General features: G+C 44.0%; 2 protein-coding genes and 1 non-coding gene across 3 annotated transcripts; all 3 read left to right on the plus strand.

The window, feature by feature from the left end:
* Positions 1–2121: 2121 nt before the first annotated feature.
* LOC143321342 (uncharacterized) lies at positions 2122–10412 on the plus strand. Its single transcript, XM_076731641.1, has 10 exons — positions 2122–2201; positions 3209–3826; positions 3921–3957; positions 4754–4833; positions 5151–5231; positions 5389–5448; positions 5606–5710; positions 6202–8086; positions 8584–8748; positions 8917–10412. The coding sequence occupies exons 2-10, from the start codon at positions 3263–3265 to the stop codon at positions 9210–9212; spliced, it is 3273 nt and encodes a 1090-aa protein (XP_076587756.1). The 5' UTR covers positions 2122–2201; positions 3209–3262; the 3' UTR covers positions 9213–10412.
* On the plus strand, positions 4274–4355 carry trnal-aag (transfer RNA leucine (anticodon AAG)). The gene has a single exon. It is a non-coding gene; the product is annotated as a tRNA-Leu (tRNA).
* Positions 10413–10565: 153 nt separating the features above from the next.
* LOC143320516 (protein transport protein Sec24C) lies at positions 10566–20823 on the plus strand. The gene is made up of 21 exons (XM_076730239.1): positions 10566–10809; positions 11790–12497; positions 12682–12740; positions 13172–13225; positions 13659–13770; positions 13968–14095; positions 14173–14308; positions 14538–14647; positions 15038–15150; positions 15249–15440; positions 15589–15685; positions 16282–16386; positions 16682–16849; positions 17315–17411; positions 17502–17650; positions 17834–17972; positions 18169–18290; positions 18446–18625; positions 18870–19067; positions 19741–19830; positions 20258–20823. The coding sequence occupies exons 2-21, from the start codon at positions 11837–11839 to the stop codon at positions 20396–20398; spliced, it is 3051 nt and encodes a 1016-aa protein (XP_076586354.1). The 5' UTR covers positions 10566–10809; positions 11790–11836; the 3' UTR covers positions 20399–20823.
* Positions 20824–21910: the final 1087 nt, after the last annotated feature.

A 21910-nucleotide genomic window follows, 5' to 3' on the forward strand; every position in this document is an offset into this window, starting at 1 on the left:
CAGGTGGAGGCGGAGGTGGAGGTGGAGGTGGAGGTGGAGGTGGTGTGTAATAAACATCAAGAAGAGCCTAAATTGTTCTGTGAGGACGAGCAGCGAGCTGTGTGTCCTGTCTGTGAGTTTTCTCTGCACCAGAGTCACAAGGTGGTTCCTGTAGAACAAGCAGTCAGTGAGCTGAAGGACCAGCTGAAATCTGACTTACAGTCTCTGCAGGACAAGAGGGACAAATACAAAGAAGTGAAGGAAACATACAAAGAAATGATTCAACACTCCAAGAAGCAGCTGTTGTCCACAGAGACGCAGATCAGAGCAGAGTTCAACAAGCTCCACCAGTTCCTGAAAGAGGAAGAGGAGTCCAGACTGGCAGCTCTGAGGGAGGAAGGGGAGCAGAGGAAGAGGACTGTGAGCAGAGAGATGAAGATGATTGAGCAGCAGATCTCCTCTCTGTCAGACAGTATCTGTGCTGTTGACGAAGAGCTGCAGAAACACAACGTGCCATTCCTCAGCAGTTATAAAGCCACTCAGAGCAGAGCCAGAGTCCAGTGCTCACTGTCAGATCCACAGCTGCTCTCAGGAGCTCTGATAGATGTGGCCAAACACCTGGGCAACCTGTCCTTCACAGTCTGGAAGAAGATGAAGGCCAAGGTCCACTTCAGTCCTGTCATTCTGGACCCAAACACTGGACAGCGCAGGCTCTATCTGTCTGATGATCTGACCAGTGTGAGTAATGGAGGCAAATGCCAGCGGCTTCCTGCCAATCCAGAGAGACATACTTATTCCACCGCTGTTCTGGGCTCTGAGGGCTTCAGCTCAGGGAAACACAGCTGGGAGGTGGAGGTGGGAGACCATCCTGACTGGAGAGTGGGTTTGGCTAAAGAGTCAGTTGGGAAGGCAAAGAGGAATCCTGGCCCAAAACAAGGGGTCTGGTGTTTAATGCATCACAATGAACAATACACTGATGTTTATGCTGAGACTGTCACAGTGAAGAAGAGTCTCCAGAGGATCAGAGTCCAGCTGGACTATGACAGGGGGAAGGTGTCCTTCTACGACCCTGAAGACATGACTCACATCTACGCTTACAAAGACACTTTCACTGAGAAACTCTTCCCATATTTCAGTATTGGTTTTGCCTCTGATGGTCAAACTGCTGATATCAAAATTTGTCAAACTGATGTTTCTCTGTGATGTTCAGGAATTAAATTTTTCCAACTTTCACCTTCAAGTCTTTTGTATCGTGACATTTGGAGTTTATTAAACTCTAAACTCATCATCACACTTTACACCTAAAGCAGCACTCTTTTCTTTTTCTTTTCACTCCTAAGGCAGATCTGATTTGGTGTTGAGTGTCAAGGAAATGTTTTTTGCTCACTGTTTCTGTGGTCTGAAATAAATAATCTCAAGTGTTTTTCATGCACATAACAGAACTGTTTTGGGCAGCAGCATGTCAACTGCTGACAGGATGGGACTTAACAGACTGGTTAAGAAGACCAGCTCTGTCCTGGGATGCCCCCTCGACCTGGTGGAGGAGGTGGGAGAAAGGAAGATGATGGCTAAGCTATCGCCCGTGGTGGAGAACATGTCCCACCACATGCAGGACACTGACAGCACATGAGCATCTCCTCCAGTGACAGGCTGCTTCAGCCACAGTGCGTGAGGGAGAGACACTGCAGGTCCTTCCTTCCTGCTGCTGTCCAACTGCACAATCACATAACATTACACAGAGTATAAAATTTTTACTTATTGTATGGTATTGTTTTTTGTTTACTATTTTATAGCTTGCTTTTTCTTACTGATGCTTCTTACTATCATACTGTCCCGTTTGCTGCTAGAACACTGATTAATAAAGGATTATTTTATGTCTTACATGTTAACAACAAAAAAGTTTGATATGATAAAATACCATATATCTAAATAGCTATATCTATTCATCTAACAATATTTATCTAAAATGGTCATTTATTTTCTGGAGTTGTTTCTGAATGTGGATCTGAATTTTTCTTCCCCCACTAAATTAACTGTTTTTGTTTGGTTTTCATTCACTTAATTCTTCTTTCTGGTGCAGTCGTAGATATGCTGCTCTTATTATGAAAAACCAAGCGGAAGTCGTATGTTAGCATCCATGGGAAAGAGCCGTGAGACCAGGGTCTATGTGCCCATAGACATACTTGTAAACAAACCGTTGCGACTTCCGGTGGTATTCACAGGTATGGTGTTCGTACTCAAACATTTTTCGGGAAAATTGTATGTATTTTCTACAGTTAAGTGTTTTAAGCCTGGTCAGTTTGGAGTAAATGTTAGATTTAAGAATAAGCTCAATGAATTTTAATGCCAATCATGCTAACAGCTAACAGCTAATGAGTGTAGCTATCTCAAGACCTAAAGAAATGGGACGCCACACTGCTAGCTTACCGTTAGCTACATTTTGTCGATGTGGTGCACGTAACTGCAACGATTTGGCTGTGGCTGCTTATTCTATACTTTAAGTGTAAATGTACAGAGATTTTAATCAAATAAGTGAGTTCGTTTTCATTCAGAAGCGGTGCTGCAAATGTATGACTTTAGGTGCTACTAAACATAATCATCTAGCTAACGTTAATGTTAGTTGACTGGAACAAGATGCCAGCAGTTTGCAAATGGGCTTTTCCTTCGATGGAAAGTTGTCCCCCCCGATGACACTCACAGTGAGGTCTCTAGATTAACCAGTGAATGTGTCATTGTTTCGAGAGAAAGATTTTCCCCGGTGATTTTGTTTTCCAAGTGTGATTTTTCTTGTGCGTAATGTGTTAAATTACATTAAGATCCATTCAAATGGTGCTGTAGAGGTGGTTGCGTTAAAAGCTAGAACAAATATATCTGCATGGCTCTGTACCACAAGATCCAAGTAAGAAAATGTGTATTTAGTCACATGGATGAGAAGACACTTTAATAGTTAACTACTGAAATCAGTTTACTTTTGGTGGCTCTTTCTTTAAGTCCCCTTCTACTCAAAAATGTATTCTTCTTTGTGTATGCTTCTAATAAGAAGTACCAGAGCTGAAACCATTGGTTGATAATCAGCAACTATTCTGATGATCTATTAATTGCTTTAGTCATTTTTCAGTGAAAAATGTCAAATGTTTGATAGTTACAGCTTGTGTCGTAAATAATAGCAAAGTGAAAATGTAGGACATTGATCCTGATCAACAGTTGTCTGTGTTGTTTTGCTCTACAGGCACACGCTCCCAGACAACAAGAGACTCCAAGCAAACCCTGATGGTTATGGAGAATGATGGACAACCTGGCAACAAATAAGAGCAGCATACCCTGTCAGTCGTGGCTTGGCCAGAATGGCTGGTCGGCAACTTCAGCTCAAGGTCCCCTCTTCAACTCACAGCCCAGCTCTCGGAGTCTCAGCCTGGGCTTGTCCTCTGACCAAAGAGCCTCCTACGACCACCTGCAGGCCTCCAATCAGAGCTGTATGAGTGACATCAGCGCCTTATCATCCACTCATCATCCTGCCCTGTACAAAACCTCTCACATGAGCAGCAATCCGTCATCCACCACGCTGTTTGCCAACACTGCTGTCCCAACTTCCTCTCACAGCATGTCCTTTGCTCAGCAAAGCTCTCACGCTTCATCAATGCTGCTAACTGCAAACCAAGGAAAAAATGTACCTCCACCACCTCTACCCCAAGCAGACCAATCTCCCCAGCCCTGCAGGCCCCAACATCTACCACTTCTCGCACCCCACGACCCTTACAAAGCATCATTTCAACCTCCATTAACCAATCACGGTTTACCAAACGGACTTCAGGATCTGCCGATTAGCCTGCCATCATGTGGACAGCGCGTAAGTATATCTCAAGCTACTTTCGATGGAGCGAATGATAGAGTTTGCTGGTGTTTCTGAGTGCGCTCATGGCCGTGCCTCATTCACTTCTCAGGAGCAGCGTCAGTGGATACCTTCATCGCACTGCAGGGGTAAGCTGTACTTGAAATACCTTTTGCAGTACGCTGGCATGTTGGTGGTGTATTGGAGAAAGAAAAGCCTCTTCACTGTGGTTAAACATGTTGCATTTGATTGATACCAATCAACAGACCACAAACTACATCCTCCAAAACGACCATAAAGCTGAATCAACACATCTCTCAAAAAGAGTTTAAACAAAAACTAAGCACTAAAAGCTGGTGTGCTGGACTGTGTTAGTTTAAGCCACTGTAGCTAGCAAGCTTTTTTATGAGTGTGTATTCAACAGTCAGAGGATCTTGGGATAGGTGACAAATGACTTATCAAAGAGGTAGTGTGGCCGAGCGGTCTAAGGCGCTGGATTAAGGCTCCAGTCTCTGTGGGGGCGTGGGTTTGAATCCCACCGCTGCCATGACTTTTTGTTCACTTTTACTTTTTACTGCTCTGCGACTTCTACATGTTGCACATGTCACTTGTTTACATACTGTGTTGCACATGTTTTATAGTTTCATAGAAATTACTTGCACGTACCTCATACTGTTTATACCTCATGCCAATTGCACTACTTGTACATATTTTTGATATTATGACTATTTGCACTTCTGGCTAGATGCCAAACTGCATTTCATTTTGTCTCTGTGCTGCACTGTCACGATGACAGTAAAGTTGAATCTAATCATTCAAAAAAGAAAAATCATTTTAACACACTACAGATGAGTCACTTGTTCAAACAGTGGTGCAGATTACAGTACTGTTGAATGTTGTCGCCAACTTTCTTCACATTGTCTAACTTTCTTACCTTTTCCTCAGGAACTGTAAACAAGTCTGTCCCTGATGCAGCTGCTCAATCTGATAAAGAGCCGCCTCAGGAAGGGAACATCAGTCCGCCGGTGAGGGAATTAAGAGCACTAAAACTTATTACAGTAGAAAGTTTTGTTATTTGATGGTCTTTTTATTTATTTGTTTTTAACACATCTTCGCAAATAAAGGTATTGAATATTTATTCCATGCATGATGTCATCGAATTTGTTGTTCCTGCAGAGGTGGATGGTGCTCATTGTCAGTCGCTTTGAACAATAGCATCTACCAAATGATTGTTGTCCATTACCTACGATCATGTGGAAGTTTCCAGTAGACTTACAGGCCTGTGGATTTCACGTGAGATCATTACCTTTAGATTACACCTTCTTTTGTTATCTGCTTTCAGGCCAGCAGTGAGAGATGGCGTTCAGTACTTTTACATCAGCGTGCACAACTACTTAAACAGCTGGAAGAGTTGGATAAACTTGTAAGTGTCTTTCATTTTTTCTATTGAAGAAGGTTATTTCTTTAGATAGTTGCGACCCAGTACTACTTTAAAATTAATGTCTTAAATCTCTGTTATGAAGATTATTACAATTCTACACATTTACTCCGCATTAACATCACTTTGCCCCCTCATTAAGCTGGAATCAGTACCTCCAGATGACAGCAGTGATGGGCAGTCTTCACACACAGCTGTTGAGGTAACCTTTGAGTTGCTGCAGTTTCATTTGCAATGAAATACAACAATTTATGCCTCAAATTCATAAATGACTGCTCCGTTATTATGTACATGCTATTCCCACTATATGCTATGTTTGAGTTTTTTGTCTTCTTTTGACTGTCTGTCTTTTTTTCCAGTCACAGTCGCGTCTTTCAGTGGATTGTTCATCACCTGTATCTTGTAATGAAGAATGGGAGAACTGCAATACACCAGAGGACCAGATGTCAGCAGCAGAATCAGTGGTAGGTACTCGTTTGTTTGTTTGTTTGTTTGTTTTTTTTTGCTTGCTCGTTTCATCCTAAAAAAGTACATGCTTTAGTATGAGATGATGTTAGTATCAAGCAGTGAATCATTTCAGAACAGTTTCACGTCTCTGTCTGATATGTGAGGGCTGAGCCCACAGTCAATTTGTGAATAGTGACAATCTCAGCGTTAATGACGAACACTTGAACTTTTGAACGTGCGGTCCACTTTCATACCTTCACAGCACTTGTATGGTGTTAGTCAAGAACATATTCATTTATAGTGGTTGCTCAAACACAAACATAACAGATATTACTGGATGAAATATTTCATTCAATCAATAATAATTCAATCAAATGAAGATGTGTTATACACATTTTAAAAGATCTCTCTTTCTCAAATTCGCTGTGAGGTGTTAGCATTTCAATACTTGTGTCTTCGTTTTGAAATATTTAATTGATTTCTCCTTTGTTTTCTTTTTTTTTTTTAGAAAAAAGAAAATTCCTCAGCTGAGTCAGAGGATGACAGTGATCCTGATTACTTTCCTAACAGTGACAGTGACTTCTCTGATTTGCTGTCTGACCATGACGGGGCCTCTTCAGACGAATCCAGTCACAGCAGTCCCTCGACCCCCACATGTGAAAGGCCCTCTCCCCCAAGGAAAAAGAGGGCTAAATCGGGAAGTTCTTTGTTTAAGGTCAAAAATGTCCGTCCTGCTAAGCAGACATGTGCAGCTAATCAGAAGAAGTCTTCTAAAACCGTCGTGTTACCATGTTCAAACTCTAAAGCTCAACGCGTTTATGACAAGAGGAATTATTGTCTGTTTTGTTCTAAGCCAGTATCCAAAATGGCGCGACATCTTGAGAGGGTTCACAGTGACAAAACGGAGGTCGCAGCTGCATTTCAGTATCCCAAAAATTCCAGAGAAAGACAAAAGATATGGAACAGATTGACAAACGAAGGAAACTTTGCTCATAATAAGACTGTCTTGAAAACAGGAAAAGGCCAACTTGCTGTCCGAAAACGACCAATGCACACTAGACAAGCCAAAGACTTCCTTCATTGTCTTTACTGTCGGGGCCTCTTTGTGAAGAAAGCTTTGCACAGACACATGAGGTTGTGTCCAGAGAAAGTCAGGAATGAGAATGAATCACAGATCGGAAGAAAGCGCATCGCGTTACGGTGTGTGCTTGAGACGTCAGAGGACCTTGGCATAACTGATGGATTTAAGAGCATTCTGTCCCAGATGACGTACGACGATGTGACACAAGCTGTCATGGATGACAAGGTTATCTTGCAGTTTGGTGAGCTCTTGTTTAATCAGCACGGATCTGACGTGAAGAAGCATGATTACATAAGACAGAACCTTCGTCAGATAGCAAGGCTTTTGCTCGAAGCTCAAAAAATAACCCCTCTGAAGAAACTGGAGGACTTCTTCGTCCCTTCGAGCTTCCCACACGTCGTGTCTGCGGTGAACGTCCTGGCAGGCTACGATCCAGAAAACAAAACGTACAGCATTCCTTCCCTTGCCATCAAGCTTGGCTATCACCTACAGAAGACGTGTAGCATTGTTGAGGGTAACGCAGTGAAGTGTGGTGATGCCAGTTTGGCAGAGTCTGCACGAAACTTCCTCTCGGTGTACCAGAAAAAATGGAACAAGCTCATTTCTGCAGGTGCTTTAACAACGCTTCGAGAAACAAAGTTAAACACAGAGAAGAAGGTGCCGTTTGCTCAAGACGTGAAGCGCCTGAACTTCCACATGGAGAATGTTCATCTTCTTGCTGAGAAGAAACTCAGAGAGAATCCCTCTGCAGAAAACTATGCTGCTCTGGCCAAGGTGGTACTCGCTCGAACAATAATTTTCAACAGGAGAAGAGCCACGGAGGTGTCATCGGTGCAGCTAACAGCTTTTATGTCTCGGAAAAAGTCGAACTTGGATGCTGGCATGGACATATCCGTGTCAAATTTGGAAAGAACCATGTGTAGGTTCTTCACTAGAGTTGACATACGAGGGAAGTGTGGGAGGATGGTCCCTGTTTTGCTAAAACCATCGTTTGTGTCTGCTATGGAGCTTTTTGTAAAAGTTCGTGAGACATGTGGCGTCCCCAGCGAGAATCCCTTTCTGTTTGGCCGACCGAACGCTCTGTCAGCCTACAATGGTTCAGAGTGCATCCAGAAATATGTCAAAGAATGTGGAGCTAAAGACCCAGAAGCGCTGAAATCACCAAAGATCAGGAAGCATTACGCAACAATGCTACAGCTCATAAACCTGGATGACAATGAGGCGGACCAAATTCTAGGCCCTAATAATCAAGTCCGAACCTTGCGACAGGACAGTGGCATGCAGCTGGATGACGTCGAAATGGACCCTGATGGTAAGATTTTTACACTTGAAGTGTGGAGTTTCACATGGCTTAGGATGCAGGATTTAGAAAGAGGGTAAATGTGTGGTTAAGTATAGTGTGAAGACGCTTGTGTTACCTGCACATTAGTCACAAAAGAACATGATTGTAACTCAGTATTTGAGCAGCCACACTGTAACCCTTTAACTGTGAATGAACAGTGCAAAATGTGTGTATAATGACCTGGTTTCAGAACGTTATCTGTGATAAAGAGTGTATTTTGCTGATTTCCTGATGTCGAAACTTGAGGACCTTGATCCATTTAGGAAGGTTACGTGGTGTTTGTCCCACTGCTTTGAGAATATCCAGCATAGACTGTGCAAGACAAAGGACTTTTGTGACATCGTGATGCTGAACCCAAAATCTGTCTGGGGTCACTTATTTCTGCGTCTTTTCTGCAGTCGTGTAGATGTGTGTGTAAATGTGTGTATATGTAAAAGAAGACTTGCTGTTTTTTGTCTTCAATACAGAGAGATTACAGCCTGTAAGAGGACCACAAGCTGCATCATGGGATCACAATGAGCATCCTGGCACACAGTACGGACCAGCAGAGTTTTATCAGGAACAAGCTCATGGAGCCACAACAGACGCCAACAGGACTGTACCTGCAGTGTCTGTCAACTCAGGCAAAAAAGGTAATACTGGTGATCATTAACAGTCATTCTGTCCAGTTCTTTTTTTCATTATGGGCCACTTCATTGTGTTATGAAAGAAAGTTGGGTTATTTTATGAAATCTTGTAGTATTGCACAGTTTTTTCTTGTGTAATGGCACAAGTTCACTCGTTTCCCTTTTACCCCACAGGTGCCCAGAATAAGGGTAAACATAAATGGGAGGAAGCAGAGGTTCTTGCTGTTGAAAGACACATGATGCATTTAATTCAAGGACACAAGGTCCCTCAGAAACACGACTGCATTCAGTGTCTTGAGGCTGAGCCAGAAGCACTGAAGACCCGTTCATGGAAAGGGATAAAGGACTACGTGAGAAACAGAATCACTGCCCTCAAAAGACAAAGCGGAACATCTCAAGCTACGTCCACAAACAGTAACTGGCCTGGGCAAGCAGAAGTACAGAATTTTCCACTTTATTGGACAAACTGAGAGTGCAGAGGCCAACAGACACGTGGGGAGAGAGAAGTAGGCATGACATGTAACAAAGGTTGCTGGCTGGAATCAAACTGGCGGCGCTGTGGTCCTGTGGCATGCGCAGTAACCAGTCAGCAACCAAGGTGCTCCTGAACCGCAGCAGAGAGTCCTGAACTTTCCCTGCAGTTATAAATGTAAAGTTTTGTTGAATGCAAAAACTGTTTTGTGCAACTGTTCCCTCCGGTCCTCTTTGCCTTTCATTTGTTCACTTTCCGTCTCCATTTCTTTTGCAGCATCATGTTTCCAACCATTAATATGGCCAAGAACAGACTGAGATGTGATCATTGTTATTTTTGTGGTTTTATGGTTTGCAGTTCTCAGTCATCACTGTTGTTTTCGTACAGTGTATCTTTCACCGTCCCATTGTTAAGTTCGTTCGGACAGAGACAGCTCATGCATACAGACCAATGACGTGTTATGCAGATTTAGCTGACGGCTAATTGTTTTTGGAGCTGTGAGCGAACTCATGACAAAGATATCTGGCATACGTTATTATGTTTCTCTGTTTGCTACATTCATGTACCATGTTTCGTTTGTCTTTGTGTAACAACTTACCACCAATAAAGTGCCAGGAATAACATTCTAGTTATTCATCTGTGACCAAAAAGATAGGTTACCTGGATTCCACTCATAAAACAGTGATTTGTGGACCCTGTCAGGCCTCATCGCTTGCATGTATGTATGAATGACAAGCGTAAAGGCAGTGGTGGAAGAAGTATTGAGATGTTTTGCTTAGAAGCAGCAGTAGCGGCAAAGTCACATGTTCAAAAGTATAAGCAACACAGGCAGCAGAATTGCTCCTGTCGTTGTTATTCAGCCATATTCAGTACTTTGAGTTTAGGTTTACTAATAACATGTATGCAGCCTTTTTATCTTGCATTGTAGCCCACCAAAGTGACGTGATCTCAACTACTGTTTATATTTGGATTTAAATTATAGACTATAGCAAATGTATATGTTAGATAGGTAGTATTACACTCATTGTATTATTTTCTTAAACTTTGTAGAAAAGATCTCTGTGAAATCTTAATCTGTAGCTCTTAAATAAATGTAGTGGACAAAACAGTACGATATTGTCTTCTGAAATGTAGTCGAGTTAAGGTATAAAGTGACATAACATGGAGTCACTTAAATAAAGAACATACCTCAAAACTGTATTTGGGTAAATATGGTTTAATATTGTCCACCTCTGTGTGCAGACAGCAGCTGAGAAGAAACTCTTTAGTCACTGTTAAGGTAGTTTATAGTGTTCCTGTATCCAAGTATAGTAAAGAGTAAGAGTTTTACTTTGAAAGGACAAGCGGAAATGCGTTATTTGTGATGCTTCTTGCTGTCATTGCAGCAAAGGCTCAGGTCTCGGAATGTAACCCGCTGTGTTGTGATTAAAATTAGCAGGTTAATAATGTAACAGTATGTTATCATGGGCTTGTATCTTAATTTAACGCTTAGACCAGCCAAAACAATAATTTCAGCCTCTCTGTTTTCGCTTCCGTCGCAGAGGGGGAGATGAAGCGGCTAACGTTACCGTTGCTCTCCCTGTTGATGTCCGAAGGTATCGACTCTCATCTTCCTTCAAATACAATTGTTTCCATTAGATGCAGCTTTTTATGTCACGCTGTCAATTTATGTGGATCCGCTGCCCAGTGTTCATGTCGAGATCCGTAGACTCGGTGCCATGTAATTAGCTAGCTATAAAATAATTGGTCTTAATGTCAGATCACATAATGTGCAGCAGCTGCATGTAGCAGCTAACGTCAGTCAAGGTGGAGCTCAGTTTTACCTCATTTCAATAGTTGAATTATGCGTTTTATTTTATTAAGTCATTCAAAGTTTTTGGATCCTGAGGGGCTTCATAAATAGACATTTGGCAAAACCAACAGCCATTAACACTCAAACTACCATTTTCCTCCATTGGGATTTCAAAGAAATACTGTTGTTAGCACAGATTTGAAGGGAAACTTAACACCAAGATATCTCTTTAGTCTCTCCTGTGTACACCGATCCTCAGGTGTTTTTTTGAAGCATATGATTTAAGTAAAACTTTCCCCACAATTGCTCTAATTACATGCCTCCTCACCTCTGTTAGTTCTTGTGTTTTGATCATGAACCATTAGAAATGAACTGTCTGCCACATGTTGTGCGAACACATCACCTCATGCCTGCATGCTAACTTACGTGCCTCGCCAAATGAGACATTGCACATTATCTTTTTCCACAGATCTTGCAAAAATACAGCCTCTCACCTGTGTGACTTCACAAATCTGGACTTCAGATCTTTTCCACACGTGTCACATTTGAAAGACCTTTTACCTGTCCGAGTATTGCAGCAAATCTTTGACGCGGCAGGATGCATACATTGTTAATGTGTCTTTTGTGTTTGCAGCGTTGATTGTTTTGTTTTGCCTTTGTGTTTCTTGTTGATCCTGAGCCTCCATGCTTGCAAACCACTACCAGTAAGACTTCAGCCCCGCTGAGAAGAGATCACATCATGTCCCACATGGTCACTTCTGCATGTTTGTGTTTCCTCGCTAGATCCCGCCTCCCAGGAGAAACACACCTGTAAGTGATGGTTATGGAGGATGATGGATGTCCCCACAGCCAAGCAGAGCCAGGCACCCTGTCAGCCGTGGGTGGGCCAGAACGGCTGGTCCCCAGCTTCACCTCAAGGACACCCTTGCAACCCTCTGCCCAGCTTTCAGCATCTTAGCCTGGACTCACCTTCTGACCTCCTGCAGGCATCAAATCAGGGCTGCCAGAGTGACCTCAACACCTTTTCATCCAGAAACAGCTCTCATCACAGTATGCTATATGCTAATAGCGCTGATCAGAGTGTGCAGCAAATCAGCCCTGATGCTCATGTTTCACCCACAGTTCCAGCTGTAAGCCAAGGAAGAAATATACCTCCATGTTCTCTCCCTCTCTTCAATGAAGGGACGCAGCCTTGCAAGACGCATCAAATGCCATTTTACTCCCCCCACAGCCCTTACCAAGCAATATCGTCCCCTTTCCAGCCCCCATACATACACCAGGGTTCACTGAACGGACCTCAGTCACCACATCAAAAACATCTGCCCATCAACTCTCCATCATTTGGACAATGTGCAAACCAGAGTACACAGCGCACACCTCACCCTGCATTTGAGAGGGCACAGGTTGAGTCCTCTGTCGGATACTCACACAGTCATGCCTCGCCCACCTCCCCTATGCAGCCTCAGTGGACGCTTCTGCCAGACTGCAAAGGTTGGTTTATTTTACATACATGTCACAGAGCCTCCCATTTGGAGACCGTCATTTAAATGAAATGACTCACAAAGTCGCTCACTTGCAGTGTGAACCAAACAGCTCACTTCAGAGTTCAGTACTCTAGTCTGGATCTTCCCTCCGTGCTCATCTTCCAGTGTTAACTCCTCTGTTTTCTCCTCAGGAAACATAAACGAGTTTGTTCCCAATGTGGCTGCTCAGGACAGGGACGGCACACTACAGGTGAGGAAAATACACCAAGAAGCATTAAAACTGTGGACATTATTGCTGACGGTGTCGGCACATTATTTTCTCAACTAAAGGGCCAGTGTGTAGGACGTGAGGGATCTGTTGGCAGATTCCACCATGTTGCACCACCTTGTTTCTACCGTAGTTGGCACTGGCTCCAGAGAGGGTCTTACTTGTTTTTAGTGGCCACCATAGAGGAGGGTGAGGTGAGGTGTACTCAGTTGCCACTAAATCCTGCACACTGGACTTCAATCAATTAGTCATTTGTGATGTTTTATGAGACAGCTTCCAAGTTGGACATCATCAAATGTGTTGGCCTGAAAAAAAAGATTAAAATGAATATCAACATTGTTGCTTTTTGTGTGTCTGTATGTTAAAATGATGTCAAGGTTTGAGAATGAGTCGTTCAGCTTTTCTCTCTGCAGTCTCCTAGCTCTGAGTCTCGTTATGGTCTGGATCCAGAGCTCCTGCCCAGTGCCGTGAGTTCTTTCCTTCGCTCTCATCATCATTTCCAGACTGTATTCTGCAGCACCTCTGACGATGAACGACTTTTTACTGACCAGCGTTTTTCAGGCTTTTACCCTTAAGGATGACACACATCTGAGGCATCACAGCGCATCATTTGACGCGCGTCGTATGCCGCTGATGTGTGTTGCTCTTCACAGTGCGTCTTTAAGAAACTTTGCAATAGCTGGAAGACAGTATTCGACTATGAGATGAACTATATTCCAGGACTCTTGTGCTTGTTATATGCAGGACGTATTTTGTGCTTGTTAGTAACTTCATACATGTTTACACAAAGACTTTAACTGTTGTATGAACACAGATATTTTAGGATAGATCCTGCCTCTGTTTAAATAGAGTGAAATGTTCCTGATTAACTAACTGTGTCTCTCTCTCTGTCTGTCTTAGGTGAAGGTGATTGCAGAGGACAGGGCAGAGTGGAAGGGCAAGGTGTTCGTCTCAGAGCCTTTTTCCCATCTTCCTCCTCTGGCAACCACTTCCTGTATCATAGAGGACAGGGGTAAAGCCACTCGACACTGTCTGTGGGTCCAGATAGCATGTGCTACATCAGCATTACTTGCAGCACATGATGTGATTCCTTGCTTAGTGAATGTTTTTAGTACTCTGAAAAGTTGTTGCTTGTGTTATTAAAAGAGCTAAATCAGAAATCAATCAAAAACAAAGCTGAACGTTTGCATATTTAATCTGAATTTGTAGGCAGTGCCAGTCCCTCCGCCATTCGTTCCACCTCTTACTGCGTGCCCTGTGAGGGTCAGACCGCCCTGCTGAGCCGCCTGCCTCTGGGAGCTCTGGTCACCCCTCTGGCAAGACAAAATGCTGGAGAGGTCAGGTTTTCTTATATTTTGTGTATTATATGTTATATTTAATGTAACAGCAATATAAACGTGTGTGTTGCCTTTAGAAACCCCTGCCAGTGTGCAAAGAGCCCGAGTGCGTTATGGGTTGTGGTTGGTGCGGAGCTTCCATGTGCCCGGCGATGGGCTGGCAGGACTGTGGTCAGAGGTTTTACTGCCCCTTCTGTGGTAAACTCAGTGAAGGTAAGAGTTAACGGCTCAGCATGCGACTGATGCTCGGACACAGGCTGTAGCTGAGGTTCAGTGTCAGTATGACAGAAGAGATAGCTGCAGAAGTTCGGTCTGTTCAGCACCGAGTTTGCTTACAGTAATAATAATCGAACCTTATTTGTAATCCAGAGCGTTTCCAGTCTGGTCTTTGTTGCTTGCTTTGCACACAGCAGCAGTCTTTCTCTCCTCTCTTGTGTCTCAGTCCCGTGGCAACACTACCAGCCCACCAAAGGCTCGGAGGGGGTTCGGATGGATAACGACAAGAGGCCTGAACTCAGTACAGGGTCGTATGAGATACTCAGCTCCCAGAAGGTTTGTTTCACCCTCTACAATTGTTAGATTTGTTTGCATGTTGCTATGACCTGCTCTTGAATTGAGGCTTGTCAAACATGGTGTCTGTGCGTGTTTGGTGGGAAGCAATAAAGTAAGACTAAAGCACCCGACACAGGACACGCTGTGCTTTCATTAGAGCCCGTCTGATTAGTTTTAAATGTGACGTTTGTGAGGTTTTCTGTAACCTGATATCATTCAGCTAATTTATTAATTAATGGGACATTTTCACTGTTCACATTATCGGTGCCCTTCAAAGACGTTTAATAGTGTCTGAATTATGTGGAGAAAGATGCTCTGTGTGTGTGTTTATGTGTGTGTGTGTGTGTGTGTGTGTGTGTGTGTGTGTGTAAACTGTTGTACTTTATCCAGGGTGAACCTGCTGCACTGCTCCTCGCCATAGATGTGTCCGCCTCAGCGCTGAGAGGAGGACATTTGGAGTTTGCAACACGACAGATACACACTCTGCTCACCTCTCTGAAGAGGTAAAACACGCCCCCACGTAACGCACACACACTCCTTTATGGAAAACGTGATTTAGCTCGCCACCAGCAATCATTTAAGGGTTACCTCATTCACGCAGTGAGGATGGTGACGGTCTGTCAGACGTCCGTGTTGGTTTGCTGACGTATGACAGCCGGATCCACCTGTACGACCTCAGCCCCGCCCTGTCCCGCCCACACATGCTGGTCATCACAGAGACAGAGGAACTGCAGCTTCCTGTAAGGGAGGGGCTTCTGGTGTCCCTGAAAGACTGTATAGACGGCATCGACAGGTGAGAGATGTGTTCACTGACCTTTTTGTCCGATGCCACTTTTGCATTCTTTGATATGAAGTGATCATTATCTGTCTGCTGTGTGTGTGTGTGTGTGTGTGTGTGTGTGTGTGTGTCTGTGTGTGTGTGTGTGTGTGTGTGCGCGCAGTGTGTTACAGCTCATTCCTCAGTTTAGTGCAGAGTGTGATGGCTCTGCTGGAGTTCCCATGGAGCTGCCTGTCAAAGCAGGGCTGGCCGTGCTGCAGGTCAGTCATCAGCGCACAGACTCTGATGTGTGTATTTAAGGTTTTTGGAGGTTTCTTCTGTATTTGTTGTGGCTGCACAAGGACAGATGGTAATTCTGATTTTGCAAGCTGATTTTAGTGATTAGTGGTAAAGATGTTACTTTATCTGCATCTTCTCTGAACAGCTTGACTATTGGTCAAGTCTATTGTCTGTTGCTATTTCTGCAGTTTCTATTTACTGGTTATTAATTGTCAAGTACTACTAGTTTATATCACACTGCATCACATGCTGTGCATAGTATTTATTTAGATTTTATCACATTTATTCAGGGGCCAGAAAACAAAACAAAAAACATTGACCTTAATCAAAAAAAAAAGTGGTTTCTGTCAGATTTACCTCATAGCTGCTTCACTAAATCCAGTGTAGAATTACTGTATGAAGCTTTCTCTCTCATCCAGTGTTCTTGAAGCACTGATTGCTTATGTTGATGCCTTTGTCAATGTGTTCATGTTTCTGATCATCTATCATTTTTTTCTTTTCACACCATCTCTGCAAGGCAACTGTTGAACACTGTTTGTTGTTTGATTTAAGATCTTTGTTTATTTTTTGTCTTGAGGCCCTGAGTTGTCCTGGGAAGTTGCTTATCTTCCATACTGCCCCTCTGATAGAGATGGGACACACAAACTCATCCTCAGGGTTCTTCAGCTCCAACAAACCAAAGGTACATCGCACTCACACACACACATACTGGACCACATGCACTCGCACACCTGTCAGTCTGCAGAACACTGACTCGGGGCGTCGTGGCAGCAGCATGTATTACACAGCTGTGAGATCATCTTTCTGCCAGAGTTTGTAAGTGTCACTGTGCAGGCGTGCCCTTAAGGCTTAACTCCAAATTCCAGCGGGTGCTGCTCTGTAGCCGACCTTCCTGTACAGGTGGGAGGATAAAGCAACACTGAATATTAAGAGGGTTTCATAGGTGCACTAATTCCCTCCTCTTCTGTTTTTCCCAGTCCATCTTTCAGCCGTCAGAGCTAGCCGTCTCATTGGCCAAGGAGTGCGTCAGTCAGGGCTGCGGCGTTCACCTGTTTGTCCTCTCCCAGCAAGACGTGGGCGGGGCTTGGCTGGGGCACATTCCATATCTAACAGGCGGAGCTCTGCACACCTACAGCCACCTCCAGGTAGATCAACAGCTCGTCCCGTTGTTAGCGCTGGAAATTACATGAAATTCACTACATAAATACAAAGAGTTGATTAGCTGTTGGCTTTTTTGTTAAAGGTAGTAGATAATTTAAAATTTGGGAAGATTTAGACAAAAAGATCACGACCACTTCTATTTCTGTCAGCTAAAGTTAAGGCTACAGCCAGCAGTTAGTTTAGCTTAGCACAAACAAAAATAAGTAGAAACACCCTTTTTATCAAGCAAAAATACACAACTGACAGCGAGTTAGAGCTCTTTGTTGCCCATTAATTTTCTACCTTTTCCAAAATCTGGCCAAATATTCAGCTGACGTCACTTTAAAGTGCTGATGGAGCAACGTGGACATTGTGTTTTTAGCTGTATTTTGATGAACTGATGCGTGGAGTGTGCTGAGATGAGTTGGAGGTCCCATTGTACGCTGGTATTTTCTTAATTTCCACAACAGGGAGAATTGGACAGAGAGCGTTTCAGCACTGATCTGAAGAGGGTCGTGGAGACGGACACAGGCTACAAGGCTGAGCTCAGGATTTTTGTCAGCAAAGGTGAGAATTTTTTTTCCGTGTGTGTTTGATTATGTCGGCATTGTCCTTTAAAAATACCTGTGACTCTACTATTCGCGCCTTCCTCACCAGATTTGCGTGTGTCTGGCTGTTATGGACTTTTTATCCCTGGGCCTAGCCCCGGCCAGGTCACTATGGCGACTCTTGATTGGCTTACAACACTGGCTGTGGAGCTCGCACACACCAGAGCTCTGGACGAGACCAGAGGCATCGCCATACAGGTGGATCTGTGTTTACAGCAGAAATGAGTTGAGCTTACAGACCTGTCCCTTTTCTTGCTTTATGTCATCTAAATCCTGAGAGATTTTTAGATATAATTTCATAAATGAGAAATCCAACTGAATTTGCAGTTTGTCTGCAGAGTCTCCTTTTTTTTTTTTAACTGTAATCCTCCTCTTCGTCAGGCTGTATTGTCTTACAGCACCCGGACAGGAGACAGGAGGACCAGGGTCCACACTCTGACCCTGCGATGCTCACGTCACCTGCAGGACGCTTTCCGGCAGTACCAGGCCCAAACACTACTCACCTTCTACTGCAAGAAATGTAAGGATGCAGAGGCATAGATTAGGGCATTATTTGGATGTTAAACTGTCAATAAAATACGACAAATTCTTAGAAATGAATAGTCCTCATGAGACTGTCGACAGCACAATAATCTGTAACGTTATGTTACAGTAATATTTCCCAAAATTAAAAGCATGTCCCATTTATTTGTGTTTTGGTGTGTGTGTGTGTGCAGTTTACTGTGCAGCGTTGGAGCGCCCTCTACAGGAGCTGAGGGAGGAACTGCAGTTGGAGCTAACAGAAGCGTTAGCGTCCTACCGCAAACACTGCTGCTCTGCTTCGGTGTCTGCTGGACAGGTGAGCTTTGGAAACACTTAACGCTTTGGAAACACTTAACGCACTCATAATGACCTCTTAAACTGCTTTTTTGACCTCATGTCCTGGACGCTCTGTGTGTGTGTGTGTGTGTGTGTGTGTGTGTGTGTGTGTGTGTATGTGTGTGTGTCCTGTAGCTGGTCCTCCCTCGGTACCTGCGAGCTCTTCCTGTTTACATCAACAGTCTGAGGAAGAGCGAGGTGCTGCTGCCTGGCCTGAGGAGCTCCGTCCACCAGCGGCTGCAGCAGCGCTGCCAGGTGCTCAGCATGGACGCCTGCAGCACCTCCACACACTTCTACCCTCTGCTGCTGCCTCTGGTCAGTACCATCAACACATGGGAGTTTGTCTCGATCAGAGTGAGGCTGAAATTCTGCACTAAAATGATGCAGTGGTATATTTGGTGTGATGTGTCCGTCCTGTGGCTTTCAAGCAGAATCAGCAATAGTCTTTTCTTCCATATGAAGTTATTTTAATGTCACTGTTGTTGACAGGGCTACCTTTGTTTTTGCCTTCGTAGCTTTGGCACATGTCAGTAAATCATCACATATCTGTCACCTGCAGCCGCTGCCAGTTGACAGCTCCATCTCTCCAAACCCAGAGGAGGCGCTGCGCTGCTGTGCTGCCAGCCTGCAGTCCAGCGCTCTGTACCTGGTTCATGCACCCCTCACCCTGCTGCTCTGGGTGGGCGCCCAAGTCCCAGCATGCACCTTGGTCGAGCTCTTCAACACCAGCTGCTTCTCCTCCCTGCCCTCCGGAGAGGTAGGAGATTACCGTGATGTACGCAGGTGCACACATGCAGCAAGCAAGGGCTAACACAGTAGAGCTGCATGTACAGCAAAAGATTTGGCCCAGTTAGAGTGAATATAGCAAAGTTTTCTGTGGAAGTTAATTGGCTATGTCAGCTTTCCTGTAATGGTTTCAGCCATTTGGTAATAAAAACGTCCCCTCTCACTTTATGCTACTCGCAGTGGCAAGAATAGAGCCCATAAAACTGCTAAAGGTCAGCTGTACACAGTAGTGATGCGCGAATCACAGTTATAATCTGCGGATCATCATCAGGTCATGAGAGCTAACATTCTGGCCTGTAGGTGAAATAATACGTCATCGGTGAGTTGAATTTATTAAGTGGCTGCAGTGATCCCCCGCAGCACAACCAGTAAGTGCGTCTCCTCAGTAAAAGAGACAACAGCAGCGTAACTTCATTGATTATTTAAGTCTCCCAACACGTGACAGGATCAGTCAGGGTCTGCGTTCCTCACACACACACACACACACACACACACACACACACACACACACACAGTCCAGGATCATACAGTGAAATTGTTTGTGTCTGCTCTCATCAGGGCTGTCTAAAAAACGTTTTAACCCTAAAGACACTCTGCATGCTGTCCATTTCTGATGTTTGTTTTTTCTGCATGTGTTCCTTTAGACCAAGCTGCCAGTGCTTGAAAACCCTCTGTCCATCAGTGTTCGATCGCTCATCAGCACCCTGAACTCGGAGGCACCCTGTGCCCGCAAGGTGAGCCGCTGCGGACCATCGCTGAAGGCCAACTCTTTAGATTTCAACAGCCTCAGGAGCCAGCCAACGTCTGTGACCTTAAGTTGCATAAAATGAAACATCTCCTCTGTTGCCATCCTGCTGCTTCTCCTTATGCTGCGTTCAAGTCACGTCAGATTTATTGTAAATTTGAGCTTCCACCAGGGGCGGAAAAAGAACACTTTAATATCTTCCACCTGGTGTCAAAATGATGGTTTAGCGACCTGTAATTACGTCGTGTGGATTATTCAAGTCGAGCCAGCAGAATCTTTCGTTTTTAGTCATTTTGCTTTCTCAGATATTTAAGGGGATGAGGTAAAATCATCGCTGTGGGGGGGGGACTGATCATGCCCCACTTTTAGCCACTGATGAGACTGTGTGTGTGTGTGTGTGTGTGTTTCTGTCTCAGCTGTGGGTGGTGAAGCAGGGTGACACCTGCGAGGAAGCCCTGCAGCGCCACCTGGTGGAGGACAAGAGTCCCAACGGGGGAGCGTCTTACGCGGACTTCCTCTACCATCTTCACGTCAACTCTGTCCGGCTACTGCAGTGACTTCACACACACACACACACACACACACACACACACACACACACACATCCTCTGACCTCTCTCGGTGCGTTAACTTCTATAAAAGACGTAGTTGCCTCAAAAAAACAGACGTATGGCAACAGAAGTATCAGTGTGGACATATTAAAGGCCTGTCAGGCAGTGCATGGGGACATTTTAATAGATACATAACTTTATTGATTTAATGACTGTGACGTGTGTGACGTGTGCTGTGCTGAATGTGATCCACGCTGTTCTGAAAATGTGTTTACGATGTTAATTTATTGAGATTTGTGTGGTCGTGTGTCCTAGTGTGTGTTGGTGTGTGTGCGTGTGTGGGATGCCCACAGTGTGTTCTGTGTGTGCATAATCTCCTATAAATAAATAAATAAATAAATAAATAAATAAAGGCTTTAATTGAACCTTGACTGAAGTTTCTTCCAGTGTCGTTCAGATCAGGAGAGAAAACCTCCATGAACATCAACGGAGCTGTTCTCTAATTAATGGTTGAGCAGTAAAGGTTAATCAAACTAGTTAATAATAATGATAATAATAATAAACTTTATTTGTATAGCACCTTTCATACAGGAATTGTAGCTCAAAGTCCTTTACAAGGAAGAAATCACATGCATCAAGTGAGTGCTTTTGTTTGTCTCTCAGGAAAAGTCAGAGAAGCACCAAAGTCATGAGGGTTGATCCTGTGAGTGTCATGAGTGTCTGTACAAAACATTTCATTGATCAATCTGCACTGACCAACAGACCAGCGTTGCCATTCACAGAGCCACAACAACTGAAAACAAACCAACCATCTCTGGCAAGAAATGTTCATTGTAACCCTCAATCTCGTTTTCCCTCATCGCCTCCTTGAGTTCTTCCAAACCCTGATCACACAGCCTTTATTTTCAGTTTCAGTTTCTACAGCTGTCTGTGAGGCCTCAGTAATCACACGCTGTCCTCTCTCCAGCACCACATCGCAGCTTCATCACAGCTGGTGAAGAAAAAGACCAACACAGAGCATTCAAATTATCTGCCGCTGTGTGTCTGCATACTTGTTATTGGCCGTGTGAAGGCCGTCCTGCTTCGCTGGATTCGTATCCTCGAGCACTTTGGATGCTGCCCAGTGATATTCTGGTGGGATCACACTGACTGAGAGGATGTGGGCTGTTAGAGCAGAAGTTAAACTGCGAGCTCTCCAGGTTTGACACTTTACCTTAAAGCAAAGAGAACCATATTGTCTTTTTCTTTTTTTTTTAAAAAAAAAAATGTCTTGAAGAATATACAAATATGACTTGAAGAGATCAAATCAATGACGAGAGATCCCTTAAGGCCGTGAGGTCATGGGTGATGTAATACTGCCGTACATTCTGCAGTCACACACATATTACACATGCTGGGTTATTTAAGGAATAAAATTGAAAATTTTGAGCAGATACATGACAAAAAAATTAAGGGATCTTTTTGTTAATACTCACATTTTAACTGAGTTTGGTCGGTTGTCTTAGGTTGATGGGGTGC

Source organism: Chaetodon auriga, chromosome 5, assembly GCF_051107435.1.
Source record: "Chaetodon auriga isolate fChaAug3 chromosome 5, fChaAug3.hap1, whole genome shotgun sequence".
In the NCBI taxonomy this organism is placed as follows: Eukaryota; Metazoa; Chordata; class Actinopteri; order Chaetodontiformes; family Chaetodontidae; genus Chaetodon; species Chaetodon auriga.

Bases quoted from the DNA above. Each gene is read 5' to 3' on its own strand.
- LOC143321342 (XM_076731641.1), top strand. From the start codon at position 3,263: ATGATGGACAACCTGGCAACAAATAAGAGCAGCATACCCTGTCAGTCG. The intron at 5,711-6,201 runs GTAGGTACTCGT...TTTTTTTTTTAG, and splicing joins TGTCAGCAGCAGAATCAGTG to AAAAAAGAAAATTCCTCAGC. The intron at 8,087-8,583 runs GTAAGATTTTTA...TCTTCAATACAG, and splicing joins CGTCGAAATGGACCCTGATG to AGAGATTACAGCCTGTAAGA.
- LOC143320516 (XM_076730239.1), top strand. From the start codon at position 11,837: ATGATGGATGTCCCCACAGCCAAGCAGAGCCAGGCACCCTGTCAGCCG. The intron at 12,498-12,681 runs GTTGGTTTATTT...TTTTCTCCTCAG, and splicing joins GCTTCTGCCAGACTGCAAAG to GAAACATAAACGAGTTTGTT. The intron at 15,151-15,248 runs GTAAAACACGCC...TCATTCACGCAG, and splicing joins CTGCTCACCTCTCTGAAGAG to TGAGGATGGTGACGGTCTGT.